Source organism: Heteronotia binoei, chromosome 1 (assembly GCF_032191835.1).
Source record: "Heteronotia binoei isolate CCM8104 ecotype False Entrance Well chromosome 1, APGP_CSIRO_Hbin_v1, whole genome shotgun sequence".
NCBI lineage: Eukaryota > Metazoa > Chordata > Lepidosauria > Squamata > Gekkonidae > Heteronotia > Heteronotia binoei.
The window spans coordinates 159,106,485-159,131,810 of record NC_083223.1 but is presented as its reverse complement, the minus strand read 5'-3'; the positions used below and the strand labels follow the sequence as shown (position 1 = coordinate 159,131,810).

At 42.9% G+C, this 25,326-nt stretch overlaps 1 protein-coding gene across 1 annotated transcript in view; it reads right to left on the bottom strand.

Annotated features, from left to right (window-relative positions):
• The window catches only part of ACTN2 (actinin alpha 2), a 104,365-nt gene extending 91,177 nt beyond the window's left edge, over positions 1-13,188 (bottom strand). Inside the window, exon 1 of the mRNA XM_060243288.1 lies at positions 12,789-13,188. Within this exon, the coding sequence (XP_060099271.1) occupies positions 12,789-12,917 (129 nt within the window). The 5' untranslated portion in view covers positions 12,918-13,188. The remainder of the gene's footprint in view (positions 1-12,788) is intronic.
• Positions 13,189-25,326: the final 12,138 nt, after the last annotated feature.

Here is a 25,326-nt window from a genome sequence, read left to right as displayed (position 1 = left end):
ACTCTGCAAATCTCTGCTTTCTTGAGATTGGAAATAGTATTGATTTTTTTCATTGTTCAACACATGAGAACACAGCTGTGTATCAGATAGTAATGAAATCATTGAAATGGAAGATAGTAATGAAATCATTGAAATGGAAAGTCCATGTTTCAACAGTAGCGTAGATGCACACATAAAAAATTGGACTTTTCAGGCTGTCCAAGGCATCCACCCATTCAAACAAAACATATCACTTGCAAATTGAATTGCTAGGATTATTCTATTGCCAACAAGACCTTGCAAAACCTGTAAGTTTATTGGGATCTAAGTCTCAAATAAAAGACGAGAACAAGAAATGGGCTATGGAGGAAATAGATCATAAGAATGTAGCCTACAAGCAGCATTTATAATACAACTATTCGATGGGATTACAATAATTAAAAGAAGAATCAACAGAACTAAATCTTAGCATGTCTTTAAAACTCCTAAAGCAGTGGGTATCCTTGCTGGCAATCCCATCGGCAACAAGGCCAACAACAGTGCAATCCTAAAGAGAGTTACTCTGTTCTAAGCCCATTGAAATGAATAGGCTTAGACAGGAGTAACTCTCCGTAGGATTGCACTGTAAATGTCCTAGGGAAAGTAAGAGACTTTCTAGATCAGGGGTATCGAACTCATTTGTTATAAGGGCCGGATTTGACATAAATGAGACCTTGTCGGGCCGAATCATGTCAGGCTGGGCCATGTGTGTTCCTATTTAAGATTAGGTAGCAGAGATATAAACTTTACAAAGGACACAAACGTACACAAAGATTTTAAAAATAAAAAATAAAACATGCTTTAAAAATTAGCACTTGTTGATCTTAAAGGTGCTTTCTTTGTATCTCTCCCATGGGATCCAGGAAACTGGGCAAAGGAAGCTCTGGTTTTTCCTTTTTTCCCCAGGGAACCAGGGGGCGGGGAGGAGCTTCAGCCAATAGAAGGAGAGGCTTGGCTCAGTAGCTCTGCTGTGCAATTGAGAAAGCCTGGCAAAGCAAGCTCTCTCTCCCTCCCTTCCTCCCCAAGTCTCAGCCAATGGAGAAAATAGAGGTTTTGCTTTGTAGTTTCTGTGTGATTGAGCAAGCCTCGCAAAGCTAGCTGTTATGCAGAAGGAAGCAATAGAGAGGGAGAAGGAAGCAGACGACAGCCAGTTGCTCAGGGGCCTGAAAGGAGCCCTCTGGGGGCCTGATTTGGCCCCCGGGCTAAATGTTTGACACCCCTGTTCTAGATGATTATGTTACAAAATAACAAATGCATGGTTGTTACTCATTTGATTCAGAGGGTCCAGCTGAAGGCAAATCACAACTTTCTGTTTCAGAGAAAATGTGATTCCCATTCACACATGCAGCTAGTGCATCAATGCTGCTGGGGAATGCTATATAGTTGGGGCCTGCGACTTTGTGGGTATAATGGATGTTCCCTGGACACTGCCTAACATCCATAATGGTTAGGATATATCCCTAATCTTATTTTTTCTTATTCATTAAAGCTGATCGTTTTACAGTATAAGCTGCATAGTTTATGAACCTTCAGTTCTATTATGGGCTGCCAGGAGCTTGACAACCCACCTGTTTAGGGGCAGGAAGACCAGTGGTTGGCTGTACTTGGTTTGGCAAGTTATGCAAGTCTACACTGTTTCCAACACGTCTGGCTGCCTTGTCCACATTGGCCATTTAACAGAGCCACTATTGTATGTGAAAAGTGTCAGAAAGATACATATAATCAACTGACAAGAACGATAAAATATAATGTTATATTGATCTGACATATTCCAAATACTATATTTTAAAGCACTCTCCTCTGCTGCAGCATTCATGGGTGTGAGGTTTCCTCATAAGTTAGTAAAAACCATCATCAATATATCTAATTCTCAACATGGACAAATCTGTGGACACTAAAATCCAGAGAATGGAGCAATGAATGAAAAAGACATCTCTTTCTACAAACCTAAGAAAAGCCCCATGTATGCAGAAAAATATGAATTCTTTAAAAATGAATGGGGGAGGTAACAACCCCAAAAGATAAAAGAAGCACCTGTAGTTTAAGAAAAAGATGCCTTCAGTGGCCATTGCTAGGCAACCATAGCATAGAATCACAGAATTACAGAATTGGAAAGGACCATACAGGTCATCCAGTCCAACATCCTGCTCAATGCAGGATCAGTCTAGAGCAGTGGTCCCCAACCTTTTTGGTACTAGGGACCAGTTTTGTGGAAGACAATTTTTCCACAGACTGGGAGGGGGGCATGGTTTTGGGATTATACAATTGCACACTTTATTTTGGTGTGGTGGTTAAGTGTGTAGACTCTTATCTGGGAGAACTGGGTTTGATTCCCCACTCCTCCACTTGCAGTTGCTGGAATGGCCTTGGGTCAGCCATAGCTCTCACAGAGTTGTCCTTGAAAGGGCAGCTTCTGGGAGAGCTCTCTCAGCTCCACTCACCTCACAGGATGTCTGATAATTTGGTGCCTCTACCTCAAAAAACAGCCCCCCCCCCCAGCCCCAGATACCCATGGATCAATTCTCCATTATACCGTATGAGGACTAGTGTCCATTTCCTCCCCCCACTCTGCTTTCTGATAAACCTGAAGTGGAGGGAAGGCCTCCAAACCAGGGGATCCCCTGCCCCAACTGGGGATTGGCAACCCTAAGGGACCACCACAACAATAAAATCCATTTCATGCTACCCACCAGGCCTATGGGGCGTGATTTACATTTGGTCCATAGCAAGTGGGGGGGGGCGGGAAAAGGGGCTCATTCACACCTCCTCACTCCACACCAATTTCCTGATGTTTGGAGAAGTGAAACTGGGAGCAGGGATGTTTAACCCTTCTCTCCTATTTTCCAGATGTAAATTCTCATTTCCATGCTGCTCTTAGTTCTACATAGCAAGGAAGACAGGTAGGGCTTCCATCAAGCCTCTGCAAAGCCAAGTGTACTTAGGGAAGGGTAATGAGAGGAAAGTGTTAAATGCATCACTTTCTACAGTTTTTAGAGCAGTCTCATGGGGCTGCTGATTACTTTTAACAATGTGAGGAAACCACATAGTAATGACATCACCATCTTAATCTTTTCATTCAATATGTGGTTAGCACTTTTCAAAGTGAAAGAATGCCTTGAATCTGACAGGTGGTTCATCTGTTACATTGCAGCCGTTGGCTTGTTCATGGGATCCACAAATTTGCATGGAAAATGTAATGCATGTTAGGTTTACCAGCACTGATGTCTTTTCCAGTTACATAAGTGGAAGTTATTCCACAGTGTTGACAAACAACATTTTCCTGCCCCCATTTTTCTCCTGCTACCATATGCATCAGCAGTGGAGGACAAAGCATGCCTAATGCACTTGCAGGTACTTCACAGTTCTCAGCCACATCAGTTCCCTTCATTATTGATGCTCCAGGGCTTCTAGAGCTCCCATTTTCAGCTCATCCTACTGGAACCAACAAACATTGTTTGATTGATGTGGTTTCACACTTTAGGAATCATAGGAAAGGCAGAACAAATGCCTCATTCTGCTTGTTCCCCATCTTTTCCCATATTGTCTGAAAGAGAACTTTTGCATCTCTTTTTGTAAAAAGACACACAAACTCCTGATGTGAATACAGTTTGCACATCCTTATGATGAAGCTATTTGGGATACTATGGAGAAGCATATGAGGAGGGGGGGTGCTGCAAGATGTTTGTACTTTCAAAGAAAAAGGAACGGTCCCCTGTGCAAGCACCAGTTGTTTCCAACTCTGGGGTAACGTTGCTTTCATGTTTTCAAGGCAGACTTTTTATGGGGTGGTTTGCCATTGCCTTCCCCAGTCATCTACACTCCCCCCCCCCCCAGCAAGCTGGGTACTCATTTTACTGACCTAGGAAGGATGGAAGGCTGAGTCAACATCGAGCCAGCTACCTGAAAACCCAGCTTCCACTGAGAATCAAACTCAGAGCTTAGGACTGCAGTACTGCAGCTTTAACACTCTGCGCCACGGGGCTACTTTCATAACACCCATCCAATACTGAACTTGAGTCCAAATGGTCACACTAACCCCTGAACACCTTTGCAGTTGATGAGAGCTTCATTTTAGCATGCCATGTATGCGTAAAGTGGTTCAAATAAACAAGCTACTAACTGCCCAAGTCACACTCTGAAATCTGGAATATTTCACCAGCCACTAAAAGCATGTCTGTAAACTATTAATAGAATATCCTATACATTCTAACTCTGTAAGCACTAGTGGAATTTCCTAGAAAAATATCTGATTCATGCAGCTGTTGCTTACGGAAGTTACGCACAAAAGACAGAGATCTGGTATCCAAGAAGACCCTTAAATCCTCACTGGTGGACATAACAGAACAAGTGTGTCTGCTTAACAATGGAGGAGCTGAAAGCATGGGTAAAACTTTCTCCTCCATAAAAATGCCTCAGCCCAGCCTCACAGCAACCACATAGATCTCTCTGGAGCAAGCCCTGCAGCCGTAACAGCTACCTGATTTGTCCCACAAGGTTGGCAACTGCATGTGAACAATGGCATGACGTGGTGAACCCCCAGTCACATAAGATCACTGGAAAGCAGAGCTCACACAGCTGTGAGTGAAAGGCATCTTTATCTACTAGTAATTGTGGGTTCCTTCCAAAATCTGCAATCGTATTTTACTGCCCCACCCCAAGCAGAGACTTGGGAAGTTCTTGTTAGAAAGCGAGGATGTCAGCAGGCTTAATATCTTGGCAGGTCTGGGGGCAGAACTGTATAGTGTATACTTTCATAGTTCTTGTTTAGGGGTTTTGTTTTTCATGAAATGCAGTTGCTGGGAATTCCCTTTGAATAGGAGGACAATGCAGTGGGAAGGGTGTTTTTCAGTTAAAAAATGCAAGAGAAAGAGTTAGGAAGTCCTTTGCCTCTTGTGACACTCTTCAACCAGAAAATTTTAGGGGGGGGAGCCCACAGAATAAAATTTCCGATGGAGAAGCCCCCCGATCTGGCGGCCCCCACTCTCTCCACTGCCACTGCTCCGGCGCCCCAATCTCCCCACCGTTCTGGCGCCCCCTGCCCCCCTCTGCGGCACCCCTCCCGCCCACCCGGTGAAGTATGAACTCCTGGGGCTCTTTCAAGGCCCCGCCCCCCGCAGATTAGCTGATCAATGGGAAAAGCTGCACCAAGGACGATGCTCCTATGCCAACCTTCAGGTGCTCTCCAGACCAGCAAGCCGCTGAAAAAGCGTCCGCCACCTCCGCTGCTTCCTCCCCACTTCTCTCAGGGGAAGCAGCGGAGGTGGCGGACGCTTTTTCAGCGGCTTGCTGGTCCGGAGCATGCCCAAAGGTCAGCATAGGAGCGCTGGCCTTGGCGCAGCTTTTCCCGCCAATCGGCTAATTGAAAGAGCCCCAAGAACCCATGCTTCACCAGGTAGATGGAAGAGAGGGGCAAGGGAGGGGGAGGGGGCAATCAGAGGTGGGGCGATTGGAGCCACAAGAGCAGCGGCGGAGAAATCGGAGGCTGCCAGAGAGCCGGGAAGAGCAGGGCTGCCAGGAGGGGCCATACACATCAAAGGGGGATTTTGGTGGGGAGGCCGGGCCCCCCCAGGGCTTGGTCTTCAAACTTCAGCCTCAGCAATGACATTTTGCAAAAAAAGAAAAGATCCATAAAAGAAATGATAGAACAGTACATCATACGTATCGTGGCCCCCATCTCTTTTCATGTTTGTTATTATAGTTAAAGAACCACATTGGTGAGAACATTCTTTTAATTAGATAGTGACAATTCCATGCTAGTCTGTAGCAGCAAGATCAGACATAAGTTTCATCAGATGTCTGAACTCTATATCCATATTAGTCAGAAATATAGTATAAGCAACTGCTAGGGATGTATCCAAGGCTTATTTTATAGCAGGAACTCCTTTGTATATTAGCATACACACCCCTGATGGAGCCAATCCTCCTGGAGCTTACAGGGCTCAGTACATCAGGGAATGTTGCCTAATATGCAAAGGAGTTCCTGCTACAAAAAAAGCCCCCTGTGTTTGACCCATGCAGGGCTTTTTTCTGGAAAAAGAGGTGCCAGAACTCTCAAGAGGGAAATGAAGGAGAAGCACTTGGGTGCCCTTCATGAACTTTTAAACATTTTTTGATAATTTTGTTCCCATTAAGAGGTTCCGGAACTCCATTCTGCTGCATTTCTCCCAGAAATAAAGCCCTGGCCCCAAACATCTATTGAAATGATCACTTGTTTATGAAAACTTATGCTGGAATAAATTATGTCAATCTCAAAGGCAACAGTGGAGAACTTTTTCATTTCTCAGTGAGAAAGGCAGACTCTAGATCAAGTAAATAAATGTATAACTAAAACTGTCCTTCTCCATTTATATTTAATGTACGATTTCTAATTTATTAAATAAACAGTTCTACAGCTTAGAAAGGAGGAAATTAAGGAATAAGAATACAAAGTAGGATGAGTAGGATAATTCAGTGTCATCCTAAAAACACTTTCCTAGGAGTAAGGCCCACTGAATAGACTTGAATAGGATTGTGAGTAGACCTGTTTAGGATTGCTCTCTTGGGAGAAATAACACCCTTTCACCCCACCCCTTCCCTATGCTTGTGACCTGAAGGAACAGATTCTTTAAATTCACCATCATGCAGAAATGAAAACTGTGGCACCTACAGCCTGATGAGCATTGGCAGAGAGAAGCCACATCTACCTAAATTCCTTTCTGAGCACAACTAGTGTATTTTATGCCTCTGGGCTGTGTATAACTACTGATTATACCATCTGTGCCTCAGTCTGCAGAGACAGCTTGAAGCGCAGAGAATAAATTTTCATTCAGATTCTCATTTCACTTAAATCTCCTGTTGTGCACAGCTGTTATAGTTACAGGAACCATGTTTGCCTTTGGTAAATAAAGTGGGAGGGATGTCATTTCCCTTTAACAGAGGCTTCATTTTGCTAGTGTATTTTTTTTTTAATTTATGCCTTGCTTTTCGTCCCAGTGAGGACCAAAGGCAGCTTACACTGTTCTCTTCTCCATTTTATCCTCACAACAACCCTGTGATATAGGTTAGACTGAGAGTATGTGACTGGCAGAAGATCACCCAGCAAGCTTCCATGGCAGAGTGGGGATTTGAACCTGGGTCTTCCATTACCTAGTCCAACACTTTCACCACTACACCACACTAAATGGTATGTGAAGCAATTTGTGATGTGGAGGTAAATGATACCATTTAATAAATGACTCTGCATTAAAGCTAGGGTTGCCGGGTCTACGTTGGAAGATACCTGGAGACTTTTGGGGGTGGATCCAGGAGAGTGGAGTTTGGGGAAGAGAGGAGCCTCAGTATGGTACAATGCCATAGAGTCCAGCCTTCAAAGGAAGAGCCCCGTGGCGCAGAGTGTTAAAGCTGCAGTACTGCAGTCCTAAGCTCTGCTCATGACCTGAGTTCGATCCCCGGCAGAAGCTGGGTTTTCAGGTAGCCGGCTCGAGGTTGACTCAGCCTTCCATCTTGCTTTTATCCATCTTGCTGGGGGGGGAAGTGTAGATGACTGGGGAAGGCAATGGCAGACCACCCCGTAAAAAGTCTGCCGTGAAAACGTTGTGAAAGCAACATCACCCCTGAGTCTGAAACGACTGGTGCTTGCACAGGGGACCTTTCCTTTCCCACCCTTCAAAGTAGCCATTTTCTCCAGGGGAGCTAATCTCTGCCAACTGGAGATCAGTTGTAAAAGTGGAAGTTCAGGTCCCACATGGATGCTGACAACCCTAATTAAAGCCTCTGTTAAAGGAGCAGGACATTTCCCCCAGGAAGTTGGCAACCCTAGATCTGGTCAGCTTATTGTAAGGAATAAGATGGGGGGTGGGGTTTAAAATGGGATGGATATTGCAGGTTAAATATGCTTTTGACAAGTTTGATGACTTCTTTTCTAGCAGTAACATCTCATGCAAGAAAGAGAGCTTGCACTGGAAGAAACAACCTTAATCTATACGCATATCTACTCTATAGATTTAAACTACTGATATTCTGTCTTCACAGAGAACTCTGGGAACTGTAGTAATATAAAGGAAGCTGGAGATCTTTAGCGCATCACTGAAGTATGATCTATAGTCTACAAATCCAGCAGGAAGAGGAAGAAGCCTAAAGCAGTAGACTGTGACTTTTTAAAAATGATCACCTTAAAAAATAATGCTCTGTAAGGAGAAAACTATGAAAGCCATCTGAATGGCCTAGAACCTTTTCCCTATTATTATACCAATTTCTGCTTACAGGGGTTTTGGTTTTGCATGGAGGATTATCCAAAATCTGAATTCCATACCGCAGCCTGAAGTGGTACTGTACCATCTTACACTTCTGCTTCTTCATTTTGTTAAATGAGTAGGTCAAGCCCAAAATATTCTTTTGGGAAACCATGACAGCTAAAGTAGTATTAAGCCTTATAACTTGTAGTGAAGACATGCCCTGGGTAGGCTAGACTATGAGGTTAGTTTGGTATAGTGGTTCAGTGCGCGGACTCTTATCTGGGAGAACCGGGTTCGAATCCCCACTCCTCCACTTGCACCTGCTGGAATGGCCTTGGGTCAGTCATAGCTCTGGCAGAGTTGTCCTTGAAAGGCAGCTTCTGGGAGAGCTCTCTCAGCCCCACCCACCTCACAGGGTGTCTGTTGTGGGGGAGGGAGATAAAGGAGATTGTGAGCCGCTCTGAGACTCTTGAGTGGAGGGCGGAATATAAATCCAATGTCTTCTTCTTCTTAAAATATTGTCTGCAAAAGTTCCAGTAATTGTGATCATGCATCAGCTGACACATAATCATTGAGGTTCACACCTGAATCTGCAACTATATCTATCTATTGATATAAGGCAGAGTTCATGGATGTCATGGCATCCATCTGATTTACATTCATGAGTCCCAGTCCAGCAAGTGGAGTGTGCACAAAGGCCTGCTTCTGCAAATCTCTCTCTGGATTGAGGTCACAGATTAGGTAGCAGAAATATAAACTTTATAAAGGACACAGACAAACACAATTAATTTTTTTAAAAACAAACAAACTTAAAACATGCTTAAAATGTTAGCATTTTGTTGGTATTAAAGCTGCTTTATTTGTATATCTCCATGGGATCCAGAGAACTAGGCAAAGGAAGCTCTGGCTCTTTCCTTCCTTCCTTCCCCAGGGGACCAGAAGGGGGAAGGAAGAGAGGCTTGGATCAGTAGCTCTGCTGTGCAATTGAGAGAGCCTGGAAAAACAAGCTCTTCCTTTCCCCCTTCCTCCCCAATGGAGGAGCCTCAGCCAATGGAGAAAATAGAGGTTCTGCTCTGTGGCTCCTGTGTGATTGAGCAAGCCTTGCAAAGCAAGGGAGGGAGAAGGAAGCAGATGACAGCCAGTTGCTTGGGGGCCTGATAGATGCTCTCCGGGGGCCTGATTTGGCCCCCAGGCCGCATGTTTGACACCCCTGTTTTAAATGCTTTTCCTCCATTTGGAAATAATGAAGAATAGGGGCACCTTATTTTGGGTCTCATAAAATTGGACCCCCTGGTCCAATCTTTTTGGTACTGGGGGGGGGGGATGTTTTGAGGAGAGGCACTGGATGCCATGCTGCAAATTTGGTGTCTCTACCTCAAAAAACAGCCCTCCCAGAGTCCCAGATAACCCAGATCAATTCTCCATTATACCCTGTGGGAATCCACGGGGAAAAATTGAGTGCCCTTCTCTCAACCCCCACCCCTGCTTTCTGATAACCCTGAAGCAGGGGGAGGGCCTCCAAACTGGGGGATCTCCTGCCCCAACTGGGGATTGGCAACACTGCATCAAACACAGAGTTAAGCAGGCATCCAAGGAGATTCAGTGGATCTCAGTACTCTTTAACATGTTTTGATCCATTAACAAGAATGAGGGTATATGTAGTTATAAGAAGGTGAATTTTTAAAAAACCCGCATTGCACTGGATAAAAATGTTTTTGCTCCTCTTTTACCCTATGTTCCCATTCAATGACTGCTAAATACAGTTGCACTGCACAGTTACATTTATAAAGTGTAATCCACATTTATGGAAACCTCTGAAATTCAGAATTCTACACTAGAGAGTCTGAATTACTGCAGAGCAGGACACTTTACAAACTGGGTTATAATTAGGCATCACATCCATTGTAATCCTAAGGACGTCATCATGTGTTACCAACAACTGTTGACAGATCTCATACCATGCATACCCTGAAATGGCAAGTCTGGAGAGGGCAGCCCACAATAGAAACAATGGCATTTATTTTTGTCTTGTTCCAAGATTGTCTCATAGTACATATATGCTAGTCAACTGCCAGGCTTGCTGGGAGATCACTGTTCAATATTATGTTACTAGTTTGAACAAAGCTCTGCCACCCTGCATCTATAACCTTCTCATAATATATATGAATATGGGAATGTACTGAGTGGAACTTATTTTAGCACTATGATGCTGCATCTGGCACCCTCATATCTTGTGAAATCCATCAGTCCTTCCCTTGAAAAAGTATGTTGTTCCTGGGGACACAAATGTGACAGTCCAAGCCAAGAAAAGAGAATGCCTTCTTTTCAGTGTTCTTTGTAGATGTGTATGTCCATGTAACATGTTTTAAATGCCAGGACAATGTAAAAATAAGGGGTGCAAGTAGTACACCATCTACTACTGCTACACAGCTGTTCATATCAGTTAAGCATGCATACATACACCCCACTTAAAAGAATAGCAGTATTATTAGATTACTTTAAACTACTGTCTAATTGAAGCAGAGAAAATAATGTTTTAGTAAAATGTAAGGATTATAAATACAGATTCCATTTTTGTATATGCCCTGTATTAATTCATATTGTTTTTCATGATGTGGCAACACTTTCGGATGACACAAGTAGATTTAAAAAAAAAAATTTCATTTCCATAAGTTCATAATTCCAGGTAAGGTCATCTATATTGCTTGGCAATCAGGGTACTTGAGATAGAAGAAATCTCTCTGACCTCAATCCAAAGAAAATAAATCATGTTAAACTACTGAAATGAACAATAATAATGCTAGTGACAACTAACTTGCCATGTTTATTTCAACACAGTTTGATTGCATCTAACTTTCTCCAGACTGGGTAGGAAATGAATTCTATGACTAGCCAGTGAGGCATAATGGTGAGAGCATTGGACAAAGTCTGGAGGGGTTCCAGTTCCAACTGTGCCATGAAGTTAACTGGATATCCCTGGGCCACTTATTTTCTCTCAGCTTAAGCTGCTTCACAGGGTTGTTGTGAAAACAGGGAGGAGAGGGAGCCACATTTGCTGCCCTGATCTCCTGTGGGGAGGGGAGGGGAATAAAAATATGATACAATAATTTCAGGCAACTTCTTATTTTTTTTCTTAGTAGAAATAGACCAATAAACTCCTGAGAGAGCACAGAGGCAACATAACATAGCTTAGGCACGTAGGCTTCTTGGTTAAAAAGTATTATTAGAGAAAGTCGGTTGCTTGTGTATCATCACTCTTTGCTAGTTCATCAAGCGTTAATTCTTGATTCAGATACTCCTGTGTTTCAAACAAGACGTTTCAAAATGAATATTGCTTTGAAAACAATTTATGTCAACCTGTACTTGCCTATTACAAATTCAGGATGTCTGAAGATTTGAATTTGCTTGTTCTCTTGATAATCTAGCTCAAATCATTTTTTGAAAATGTCAATATCTTGGAAGCCAATAGATGAATTCAGAAATATTGAAACTGTCCTTCGTAAGGCAATTACAAATAAAAAAGTAAAGGGGACATTCTCCTGGGCTAAAATCAGTGAAAGCCACCCCAAGCACCCAATTGTGATCTTGCATGTTTCTTTGGGGTTTGTGCAGGGAAACTGCCTAGAAGCTCGTAATCAAATGAGATTAAGTTATATATTTCATTGGACAATCTTCTGTGTTATATTAATATGTATCCTATCAAAATTTGTAATCCTGTTGTTTGAAGCATGTCAAAATGTAATATTTTGCAAATAAATTACTTGCATATTCCTTTGCTATATGAAACTCAAGTCATTTATTAGTATTCTCCCCTTTCCCCAAGCAGCTCAGAAGAGCATAAATAGTCCCACACATAGAGACATTTTATCCCCCAACAACTCTGTGTGGTAGGTCTCTTGTTAAGGGAGACTGACTGGTCCAAGGTCACCCAGTGAGCTTTATGGCAGTGTCAGGTCTTGAACCTAGGTGTCTTTGGCTCTAGTCCAGCACTCTGATCATTATGCCACATGGGCTATCTACAGGCATCTACGGAACGATTGCTGATTGACTCTTGGAAAGCTTAATAGCAATGCTTAAAATTCTCAGCCTATGAACACTGGAAATTCTGAACTCAGGAACAGGAGTAAGCAGACCAGCACTGACTCCACTGCATGCCCACTCTTAGCCCTCATTTCAACTCATTTCCAGGGTTGGTATGCATTTGAGTTTTATTCTCTCTGATCAAGATAACAATAGTCTATACAAAATAATGTTATAAGACACTTCTATGGGCCATAAATTGTACGTATAACTACCATGCAACTTTGTCACTAGATCTTTCAACCTATGAATCCCATCAAACTATGTTCAAATTGATTCATTATAATAAGCCAGTATTTTCACAGATAATATCCTACTACTAGGTCTACAACTGGATATCTAAAACACATATCCTGAGATTAAATTCTGTACTGACTCTTCTCTAGTCCCAACTGCAAATGAGCACAAAACAAATTAACAGAACTACATCTTTACAACCACTTAAAGGTATCTGATTTAATTCACACTTTTCCTAACCTTCCTTTGCTGCTTCTCCCACGCAGGGTCCAGGAGCAGGTCTCTATCCCATTCTTCCTCTTGGTTCATGTACTCATCTTCTTCATACTCATAGTTGTAATGCATACTAGTTTCTATTTGATTTGTCATTTTGCTTAATGATCAGATTCAGTTTCACACCTGTTCTTAGTTCTTAATAAGGAACTCTCGGATTTTTTTCCCTTTAAAATCTTGCAACCAAGCAGAGAGAATTATTTTCTTGTTTACTTTTCTTGTGTCTAGATAGGAAGGTATGTATATCCCCTTGCTGATATGGCAGGAAAAGTTGTCAGACTGCAGGTAAGAGCTTGCCTTCGCTTTCTCCCTCTCCTGCCCCTGGACAGCTGCTGCTGTGATTCTCCCAAAGGAAGCCCACAAGCTCATGCCAAAGGCTGCTGCTTCTGCTTATTATCCCTGGGTTGCCTTGTCACATGATGCTGCTGCTGCTTGGGCCATCCACCCCTCCCGTCTTGTTCAAGTCCCTCATTTGTTGATTGCAAGTCAGATCTTGACAGGCAATACAATTCCTGCCTTTAGAAGCCAATGAATGTAAGCTTACAGTCACTGCTCAGTCTTAGGAAGAGAAATATAATGCCTCGTGGGGATCTCCTCGACAAAGACCAGCAAGAATTCGCCCAGAAGACAATTCTCCTTCTTTGGCATATCTGAACCATTCATTTTGATTTTACTCATTCACTCCTCTTCTGGTTTGAAAGGGCTGTTTCACATGACCAACTTCTGGGGATTATTTTTTCCGGAAAACTTCTACTGCCTTTTTTCCATCCCGGATCACAGGCCTAGTTAATACCTTAAGAGCACTCAGTACAGCTTTGGAAGGGAAATCAGAAGGACATCTGTGAAAATTGTTCTAGAACTTCCAAGGAAGAATGGGATACCTGTCTGGAAGTAAACACAGAATGCAGATGTAGGAAAACTGTTGCCATCATTGGTCCAGAGCTTGATTTAGAACATCATTATGAATGCTGTAATAAGATTCAGAATCAACAAATGGAAATACATGCTATAATCACTCCAGCAACCATATTAACTCCCCAGTGTTCCTCACAACTGAAAATAAAAGCAGATGCATTTAGAACAGTTTAAAAGCTTGCCGGGTGACTTTGAATCAGTCACTCTCTCAATTAGAGTTGATGTGGTTGTAAAGATAAAATGGAGAAGAGGAAGAATTACATCTAGGGTTGCCAATCCCCAGGTGGGGGCAGGGGATCCCCTGGTTTGGAGGCCCTCCCCCCACTTCAGGGTCATCAGAAAGCGGGGGGGGCGAGGGGAGGGGAGGGAAATGTCTGCTGGGAACTCTATTAGTCCCTATGGAGATTTATTCCCATAGAAAATCTTGGAGAATTGATCCGCGGGTTTCTGCGGCTCTGGGGGGGGGGCTGGGTTTTTTTAGGTAGAGGCACCAACTTTTCAGTATAGCATCTAGTGCCTCTCCCCAAAATATCTCTAAAGTTTCAAAAAGATTGGACCAGGGGGTCCAATTCTATGAGCCCCAAAAGAAGGTGCCCCTATCCTTCATGATTTCCTATGGAAGGAAGGAATTTAAAAGGTGTGCCGTCCCTTTAAATGTGATGGCCAGAACTCCCTTTGGAGTTCAATTATGCTTGACACAGCCTTGATCTTGGCTGCACCCCCAAAGTCTCCTGGCTCCACCCCCAAAGTCCCCAGATATTTCTTGAATTGGACTTGGCAACCCTAATTAAATCATAAACCAATTTTGGTTCCCATTGGGGATAAATGCAGGGAGATAAATACCTTAATAAATAAAAAGACCAGCAGTGCCATCCTAAGCCTAACATCCTTCTAAGTCCAGTGAAATCAGCGGATATTCAAACTGCTGAATACGGTAGAACCATAACATAACAGAAAGAGAAAACAGCTGATGTTGCAAAAGCTGGCCTCCATGCACAGATTCTGTTCACAACATCACACTGTAGGAACCTAATCACTCAATGTACTGGCTTAATAAATATATTTGCAATTATCTATATCCATATTTTGAATGATCTCCTTGAACATACAGAAGGATGACAAGTCACAGAAATAATAAAAGATTCTGTGATTTTAAGTAGGTGGAGTATCAAGAAAAGGTTCCACTGGAAAGTACATGAGGGTGAATGTGGGGAGTTTCTAATACATACAAAATGAGAGTTGACTGGCCCACAGATTACTTATGACAGGAATTATAAATGTTAATTTCTACACTGGAGTGCTTGGAAATACAAGTACATGAGAATTATACATAAGAAAATTGTTCACAGACAACTGACAGCAATTCTTAAACATATTACTCAGAATAATGTTCCTTTTAGTTCAGCAGAGCCTGCTTGCATGTACAGATTTTTAGGACTGCAGGCTCTTTCTACACAGTCTTAAACATTTCAAAGACTGCACCAAAAGCAATCTCATCCTCCCAGTCTGTTCATGCACTAAAACTGCAGGCCCACCAAACAGATTTACAATGTAATACATATGGTGACAGGTGGAAAACTACAAATAGTGCTGGCATATGATTGGAAAAAATGGTGAGGCAGATCCAGGATTTTAAAAATGGTTCAGCAGTGGGAATGTGAGGGGAAAGTGGGAGGTGGGGAGAGGGACGGGAAGGAAGGGCAGGACTTTGGAGGAACAGAATAACTTACTACAAACTTACAAACTGTTGTGTTTTCATTATAGCTTGACTGCATTTTTATTTTGCATCAGCTTGTTCTCATAGATAACATAAGACGACACTGTTTCAATTAGCGTTTAACTGAAATGCTGACTACCACCAAGATGATAGACCCAATGGATGCTAAGATCATTGAACGCCATCTTAAATCTGTATTGAAATTAGCACCAAATTATTTTAAACTGTTTAATGCTTTTAATGTAAATGTTTCTTACTGTAAGTTCTGTGTTGTGAGCTGCCCTGAGCCTGCGTTGGTGAGGAGGTCAGGATATAAATACAATACAATAAAAAAGAAAATAAAAAATAAATGCAGAAGAAACTGCGGTTCTTGTGCCACCTGGACATCTGTGAGTAGCCTATACTTTCAGGAATCAATGGCTACAATACATCCTTTTAAAAATACTGTGCTGCACTGAATATTTGCAAAGGTGTGTCACCAACAATGCTGGAGGCACAATCTGTATCACATGAAACAAGCAGACTGGATAGGATGCCATCAGATTGGTATCCATATTAGTCCTCTTTGCCCAAGATTATTTAGTCCCACTGGCTGCAGGCAGAAACAGAAATCACCCCATTATTGATATGCTAACAGCTGCATGTATAGACTGCATTGCTTTTTTCAGTTCAATGTTTGCTTACTTGGTAAGCCCAATAGATTTCACTGTGTCTTATGTTCAAGTAATAAGTATACATCAGAATGGCTGCAGTTTATCCTAAATCCTTTTTAAAAAACCAATTACTGAGTGCCTTTTGACCCACAGAAAGGCTGTAGGCTCAAACAGCTGTTCCCTATGAATGATCAGCTGTGCTGTATGGCATCTGCCGCAAATCAGCTTGTAGAGTAAACTGCAACTTTATTTGCTGTTAGAATATTAAGTAAGAAGCTTGTAGTGAATTGTCAAAGCAGCAGCATGCTTTTCACTAACTACTAACAGCAATAAGCATTGCTTAGAGCAGGAGTGTCAAGAATGCAATTCGGGGGCCAAAACAGGCCCCCGAGCAACTGGCTGTCATCTGCTTCCTTTTCCCCATATCTTGCTTTCTTCTGCATCACAGCTTGCTTTGCCAGGCTTGCTCAATTGCACAGGAGCTACAGAGCAAAGCCTCTATTTTCTCTATTGGCTGAGGCTCCTCCCTTGGGTAGAAGTGGGGGAGAGCTTGCTTTACCAGGCTCTCCCAATCGCACAACTGAGCTACTGAGCCAAGCCTCTCTTCCTTCACTAGCTGAGGCTCCTCCCCCACCAGTCCCCTGGGGAAAGAAGGAAAGAGCTTCTTTTGCCCAGTTCCCTGGATCCCATGGGAGAAATACAAAGAAAGCATCTTTAAGACCAATAAGTGCTAATGTTTTAAACATGTTTTAATTTTTAAAAAGATATATTTGTGTTTGTGTTCTTTATAAAATTTATATCTCTGCTACCTAATCTTATATAGGTACACATATGTCCCGGCCCAACATGGCTTGGCCCAACCCAACATGACCTGGCCCAACAAGGTCTCATTTATGTCAGATCCAGCCTCATAACAAATGAGTTTGACACCCCTGACTCAGAGATTATTAGAGGTGATGAACATGGGGAAACAAACACTACATATCTACTTTAATAACGCCCTTAGTAGCCAATCTGTATACCTCAAAAGAATGTATGTTGGGTCCCTCAGGGGGCAATCCTCTCCTTGATGTTGTTTAACATCTATATGTGCATCTTCAGGAGTTCCTCTCCTGATATATCACCCGAAGGGTATTACGCTCTGCTGATAACAACTTGTGTGTGGTCCCTGATCTAAGAGATATCCAGCTATCCTCAACCAGGCTTTCAGTGCCCTGGCTCGAACTCTCTGGTCTCTGCCAAGTAATATCCATGCCCCGCAGGACTTGATGCATTTCCACAGGGCACACAAGGCACAGATATTCCACCAGGCATCTGGTTGAGGGCAGTGACAGCATCCATCTGGCCAGCACTCTCACCCATCCACCCCACAAGGCGGTAGCATAAGTGGAAATTTAGATCACCATCTGATTTGATACTGAATACTGATGGAAATGAGTATACATTCTGCATACCAATGAGAGCCAGTTTGGTGTAGTGGTTAAGAGTGCAGACTCTTATCTGGGAGAACCAGGTTTGATTCCCCACTCCTCTACTTGCATCTGCTGAGTGACCTTGGGTCAGTCATAACTATCTCAGAGCTGTTCTGCTCAAGAGCAGTTCTTGGACAGCTCTCTCAGCCCCACCTACCTCACAGGGTATAAATTCAATCTCCTCTTCCTTGTAATTTTAATGTTTTAATTTATATATGTCTGTTTTATCTATTGTTGTACACTGCCCTGAGCCCTGTTTACAGGGAATGGGCAGGATAAAAATTAAATTTAATAAATAAAAAATAATTAATAAAGGCACATATTTCATTTGGATAAATTATTGAGATTGTTTTCATGACAGTGCTAATATGCACCATAATGTTCATCTTTTCTTGATCCTCCTCACATATAGTTAAGCCTCAGCTGCTAAAACCACCACAGTAGCCACCTTGATTCCATTCTCATAGCCATTCTATTGCCTCATGGAAAGTAGAGTGCACTATTATCTATTCTAAAAGATATACTTTAGCAAGAAACGTTTTGCCCTACACCACTGTAATGTATCCAGTCACACCTCTGTGCCAAGGTAAGAGCTACATCCAGATCATCTGCTCTCATAGGCAACTGCTAAATACTTTTGGAGTTTCCTGGATTCAGAATTGGTTTGAGTTTGCATTGCAACTTGCATTGTTCAGAACTAGCATGCCCATGTGCACCTCAGCAATAAGAGCCAGCACGGAGTAGTGATTAGAATATTGAACTAGAATTTGAGAGACACAGATTCAAATCTCCACTCAGATGTGAAAGTTTGCTTGGGTCAGTCAATGGCCCTGTGAGGAAAAGCCCCCTTACAGAACATCGTGATTACCAGCTCGGCTGCCAGAGCACTTGGAGAAGTGACTCACACACGTCTGGCTAGAGAGTGTGGGTACACCTATCCAGGGGCAAAAGGAACTTATGTAGTACAAGCAGCCATATCACTACAAAGGCACTCTACACCAGTACAAGAGTGCCCACCAGGAGAACGGATGGTTTCCCGTCATTCCGTATGACAGCCATCCCAGCATTGGAACGGAAGCAACTGCGCCACCAGGAGCTATCCAGGCGAACAGTTATGAAGTTCTGACCATGGAATCCACCGTGGAGGGCTAACACCACACGCAGCCATCTCCCTACCAGGCTTGACGCCATTCCAGTGAAGCGGACAGCTCACATACACACCAAATGTCACCTATGCCTACAAGCAACCTACCCACCCCAGAAGTGGTTAATCGTCCAACCACCACTTTCTTTGTTTAACGGAACTCTAGACAAAGACTTCTGCCCCGGAGAAGACAGAAGAGGAAGACCATCTTCAGCCAGAGCCAAGTTCCTTTGTATAGACTGGGTGTTACCTAAGCCATGATTTGACTCTCTATTGTCACCCTTTCAGACAAGTCCGATAGTCCTAAGTATCTCCCCACCCAAGTAATCTTTCCATTCTTCTCCCCAACTGTCACTTTGGAACCTTCCCCTTGGTCCGTTTCAACCTGAAAGTTCTCTCAGGTATCCAGGGTCCAAGCCAGTCCATTGGGCAAAAGCGGGCATCCATTCAGGTGCCACCAATGAACTTTCTATTGGTTGTCGCAGCCCCTATGGGCACTGCGAAACCTCCCCTTTTTGGGTGGTCATGCATCTTCCTCCTCTCTCGTACCTCCCATCCCCTAAGGGCTCAAGAGAGTCCTTATAATCTGTGGACTAGCTACCCACAGGTGTGCTTCTAGCAGTATCCCAACTTTCGCTGCATAGATGCATCCCCAATTCCTGATCAGTTTCGGGTCCCTTCTTCCACTTCCTCACTCGTCGCCATTGGAGCCTTCCTTGAAGACTACAATAGGTAAATATCACCCTGTTTGTCTACCCATGGGTTCCCCTATCTCTCTATCTATGTTTCCTAGGACTGAATGTGTGATTTTATGAGTATTTTATCTTGTATGGAAGCCTATATTTTTCTTAATAAATTTTAACTGATTTTACTTAATTAGAGTCCCTAATATTTTGAGCATTATTTTTCTGGACGGTTAATCCTGTATACACAGGTAAAAAGATCCTGAGTGAGCCAGGTGCCCACCTGACTATTCCCCAACCTCGTTTTGAGGGCATTTTGGCTTACAGCCCTTTCTGCATACACAGCTTGATTTTCATTGAAGATGAGTTGGTTGGGGTTTGTTTCAAGTGCTGTGCCTGCACTCTGCATCTTTTTTCCTCCCTCTCCAATTTCTATTGGGAATTGTGGAGTATATATCCTGCATACCAGTAAGAAAACCTGGATAGTGTTGTAGGGTTGGTCTCTCCTGATATGTTAGTTTCACACTGGACATATCTTGAAATAGGAGATTCTTCCATCTGAATTTACTGTGAGGTTGCCATTAGTGCCCCCCCCCCCCTTATCAGTAGTCAAGGAGTTTAATGCTAATCTGGGATGCCTGGGGAAAATAAATCATTGGCAGGGACTCTTTAAAAGTTTAGGGAGAGATGTGGACCACTTGGCCAGAGATGCAGCAGGGAGGAAGTTCATGAGGGGGGAGTGGAGACATCAATGTTTTGCAGCCTGAAACACACACACCCATTGTTATTTGGAAATGAGATGGCAAAAGGAGAAGCCCAGATGTTGAGATGGATCAGACTTTTTTTTTTTTAAACCAGGCTGCTGCTGCCACAGAACAGGTTCCACAGCATTAAAATGTTTGTGGTCAGGGTCAATTTTAAAGGAAACCTTTGTTTCAAAAACAAAATTGCCTAAAGGGGAATCAAACCAACAACCTTGCTATTAATAGCATTGTGTCTTAACCAACCAAGCTAACTGGCTATTCCTGCAAATGATGTAATTCTCAGATTGTATGAAGAACAGATTAGAGCAGCAAAAGGTCTTGGACCAGCCTTGCAGTATCCTGGCTTCTATCACACCTTTATTCTAGTGATTCCATGGCAGCTCTAAGCCAGGAATGTATGCTTCATTCATTACAGCTTTTCCTTACACATTTTCCAAATTGCCTTAATGTTCCATTTTCATTCCCTTGTGTTACCAGTTTTTCCCCTTGGGTCCAGACAATTCTATTAACATCCCTCTTGACTGGAAGCTGGACAGTTTTTTCCACCTCATAGATTGCTGCCCAAAACCCGCCCAGAAAGGACCGGTTTGGACAGCAATTTTAATATTTGCATGCCAGCATTTCAACGTTTCAGCATTAGAAGGCACCTATGCCTGAACCAAACAGCCATTTCCACTGGGAGGCCCTGCACCAGCAGCCAATCACTATCCATTTATTTTCTCTGCAGCCTGATCTATCTTATGCACCCATTGGTAGCAATAGATTTCAAGGTCTTCAATAGGAGTGTCACATGTCAAAACCCAGAGCCCCTGGCTCTCATGGAAGCATGAAAGAATATTGCTTGGCCAAAGACTCATCCAGAAGGGTAGGTGTTTATGTGCCTAAGTGCAGAGCAGCCACCACTCTGTGCAAAGTTGGTGGCTTGGCAGAGCAAAGTGGAGCGCTATCTTTGATCCATGGCTGGTCTTTGGCAAACCAGTTCCACAACAAAGTGTGCAGGGATCTTGGGTCCTCTCTGGCCAGGGGTCTGAGACACCAAGCAGCTGCTTGCAGAAGACATTGGGAGTGCTTGGGCAGCGGCTGGTGCTTGGCAAGTGTTGAGGTTGGTGCAGGCAGGGCAGCTGTTTCTTCTGTCCAATGCAGGGGCAGCCAAGCATGATAATGGGCAAGGCTGGGTCTCCAGTCAGGGGCAAGATTATTTTTCAAGCAGCCCTGCTGAGCTGCAGATGGAAGCCTTTTCCTCGCCAGGGGATTGTGGGAGCCCTTTCAGCTGAATGATAGGGGTTCAGAAAGATAGAGCGCTCCAGAAGGGCCTCCACCAATAAGGGCTTATTAAGTCACTCACCTTTCAGTGAGGAGGGAGCTTTCATGCAACCTCTTCCCCAGAAAGGGCACAGGAGCTGGAGAACAGGGCAGGCTTGTCCTGGAAGTGCCTCTCTCCACACATGCTTATTTGAGTGTAAGCCACCCCACTGAGTTCATCAGGAGTAAGTCCACCTGAGCCCTGACCTGGACAATTTTGTTGTATAGAGGAAGGGTGTGTACTAAAAAATGATCCGCTCAGGGTGTCAAATATGCTAAGTACACCACTAGAGCTGTGTACCTGATGCAAGTCAGGTAAAGGAATTCAAATTTTTTTGAGAGTGCCAATCAGAGAGGCCATTCAAACATGGAAAAAGAGGCACCCAATAAGGGGTGAGACATGTACACTAGGTACAACACTCAGGTAGTAGTGTGAAGAACAGGGAATGTATTTTAACAAGGATTCCACAGCCCCCTTGAGGTTGCTGAAGCGCTGCAATACTTCAGCACATGTGCAAAAAACACACACACACACAGAAAAAACGCAGAAAATCAGTCATCAATGTGAATGTGAACAGAGAGAACTCTGACTGGGAAAGAACAAACAGCACAATCGTAGGAACCATCACATCCATGAAAACCTGAAAGGCAGCTGCAATCTAGAAAATTACTTAGTTTCTCATCCTCTTTACCTGGAATTTCTCCCACAAGCACATATAATGCATCACACTCACACATACCTTCTCTCTCATTTTTTTAAGTGTACAACCCATATTTATTACAGTAAATGATATTGAAAATAACTTAATGACAGCCTTATTTCATTTAGGGAAAGGTATACAACAAGAATGAGCAGCCCCCTGAATGGCAGTGTGCCAGAATATTTTGCTCAGCATAGCAGCTCCCTTTATCCATTCCCAAAGCAGGGGGATAGGTGAGCCTTATTTTTTTAGTCCCAGAGAAGTGCTGCCATCCATCAGAACTGTTTCTCACCCTGTCCACAGTAAGTTCCTGCAAACCCCACTCAACAGTTGATGCTGTAATGGGTAGCCATGTAGTAGTGCTGCTCAGTGCACTCACACCATGGGGTGAGCATGAGAGATTGCCCACTGCACATGTGGTGGCATAATTTTCTGAAGAAAAGAAGTTGCCATTGTTTCTGCCTCCCCTCAACGTGAGCCCTTCTGTGGCCAACACAAGCTTCATCTCCCTCTCCCCACACACACTTCTTTTGTTTGCAAGAACACCAATATTTTCACAGGTAAATGTATGTCTCATTCAGCACTTAGGCGAAAAAGGTTGCTTACTCTTAGTATACAATGTGAAATTGTTAGAAAGAGTATTGAAATTCCATATTGCTGGTATCACAGCATACAACCTGTTATACTGAGTGATTCCAAGGTCAAAGGAAATGGAAGACATGGTGTGAATTACCCTCTAAATCATCACAGTAGTATAACAAGGCAACATCTGTGTATGTGGGTTTAGTGATCCTCATCCTTCCTGTGAGAGATGACACATCAGATAAATTTGTGTGTGAAACAATTTTTTTCCTTCAGCAGAGCCCAGTCCTTCCCTTCTTGGATGCCACATCTGTAGAATGTAAATTCATATTTGTACTTGAGCATGGACAGAGTGCCAGATAGATTTCCATTAATCCTGATCATAGAACTCATTTGCACTAACCTGCCTTGCACTACTGTTACCTTTAAAACTATTGCCTTTAAAGTATTATATTTGCAGAACTTGGCTTAAAGTATATAGTACCTTTTCCTATGGATTCTAGGCCCAAAGTCTGGGGAACAAAGAACAGTAGGCCTCTATTAGAGTCCTTGCTAAGCATATTAGATATGAAAGAAAGCACATTTCTCTAGCAATAGAATGTTATCAGAGTTCTGTTAGCATCCTTTGACAAGGAAAGCTTTTCTCTCTGCCTCAAGGAAAGTCCCCCTAGCCTGAAGGAGCCATCATGCCCACGCAGTAGAGATTGTACTTACTGACACATTCTCTGGAACCAAACCAGAAACCGTGCGGATGCTAGATGCCAGGAAGACAGGAGATTGTGAGTAGAGAACAAAGAAATCTCTAAGGAATAACCTCACTCTGGTAGAGATGGGTTTCTTTAAGCCAATGAGACACCACAAAAGGCTAAGAGCGAGGATTTGTAACCAATCAACTAGACCTGCTTTGTTATCAGAAATTGTATAAATACGCTATGTTTTGTAAAGATGGGTTTGAGGAAAAACACAGGAAAGATGGTGGTATAGAAAGAATATGGCTTTTTCCTCCTGCTACTGGGGGTAATAAAAGAATCTCTGGATCAACTCACTTGGAACTCTGGCTGTTGAGTCTCTTAAATTGGGCTGGAGGGACTCTTGGCACAGATGGTGTGTGCAACACATCTGTGTACAGAGGAATCTTCATAAAGCAGAACTAATTCTTACGTTTGATGCTTCTTTCTTCCCTCCTTCCTTCCTTTATGCTCAAGATGGTTTACATATAAAAACAAGTTGAACAGACCATAATCTACAAAAATAAAAGCTAACTGTATAAACAAACAAGCAACCAGTAAAAACAATGCAAATTAAACCCAAGGGAAGGGCAAATAGGGTTGCCAGGTCCAACTCAGTAAATACTTGGGGACTTTGGGGTGAAGCCTGGAGACTTTGGGGGTGAAGCCTGAAGATTTTCCCATTTCCTAATAAATAAATAAAATAATACAGCAGCACAGTTTTCTTGAATACTTTCTTTATCCTCTTTTTTTTTTTTGCCTTCAAAGTGTTCCCCAGCAACTGCACTTCCAAATGCAAGTGAAATTTGTCACACCCCCACAAGTCCCTTGCCAGGCTTTGGTAGCATTTTCAAGCATAGCTTTATTAAGGGACACAGAGAGAGACTCACAAAGCAACCAAAATAAATACAGTTTGCCAGCCCACATTTTTGTGATCTCACTGGTGCAATTTACTCATGGGAGTCGCTGAATGTAACAATCTGCTGTATTTCAACCAACTTCTTCAGACTGAGAGTAACACAGAAAAACAAAGGTAAGGAACAGAGTAGTCTAGAGTCCATGCCATAATCATGTTCTAGTTAACTTTTTACTATCAATTTTCCTATACAAAAGACTTCTGAAAAGAATACAAGACAAATAGAGACTCTGCTCTCTTCCCTTCTCAGATGCTTCACACACTCATCAGGAAGAACCACATGGCTCTGCTTGCTTGCCCCACACCCATGCAGCTTTCTTCATGCTGAAATTTAAAAGCACACACACATTCCCAATCATGATTTGCAAGCTTCTTCTAAACCTGCAGATATTTAAAGGGACATCATGCCTGTTGGGGTGGAGAGGAGCCCACAAGACTAGGGGATCCCCAGCATGGACCTGGGGACTGGCAAGCCTAAACCGCCAATGCTACTCATAAACCTTTTGGAAGAAATTAGTTTTTCTTTGACACTGGAAGGCTAGAAGAGAAAGGAACTTCCATAATACAAAGGAAACTGATAAGAAAGCCATTATATGGTGCCCTGCTAAATGCACCTCCAGTAATGTAGATTACTGGAGGTCTCTTGGGTGATCTTAGATCAGGAAAGAATCTATGTATATGTAGCACCCAGTCATACTTATCAAGGACACTGAGTGATTGGTGCCACCTCCCATTACTCCATTTGGTCAAGGAACTTGCACTCGAGTAAGCTCAAAGGAAGATTACCAGAAGATACAGCAAATGAACATAGATCTTCTATAAACATGGTCCCATGACAGATCAGGGCCATGTTGATAGACAACAGATTTTTCTTCAAACCTGGGGTCCCTTTGGCAGATTTGTAGAAAAATCAGAAAAGTTACAGAAC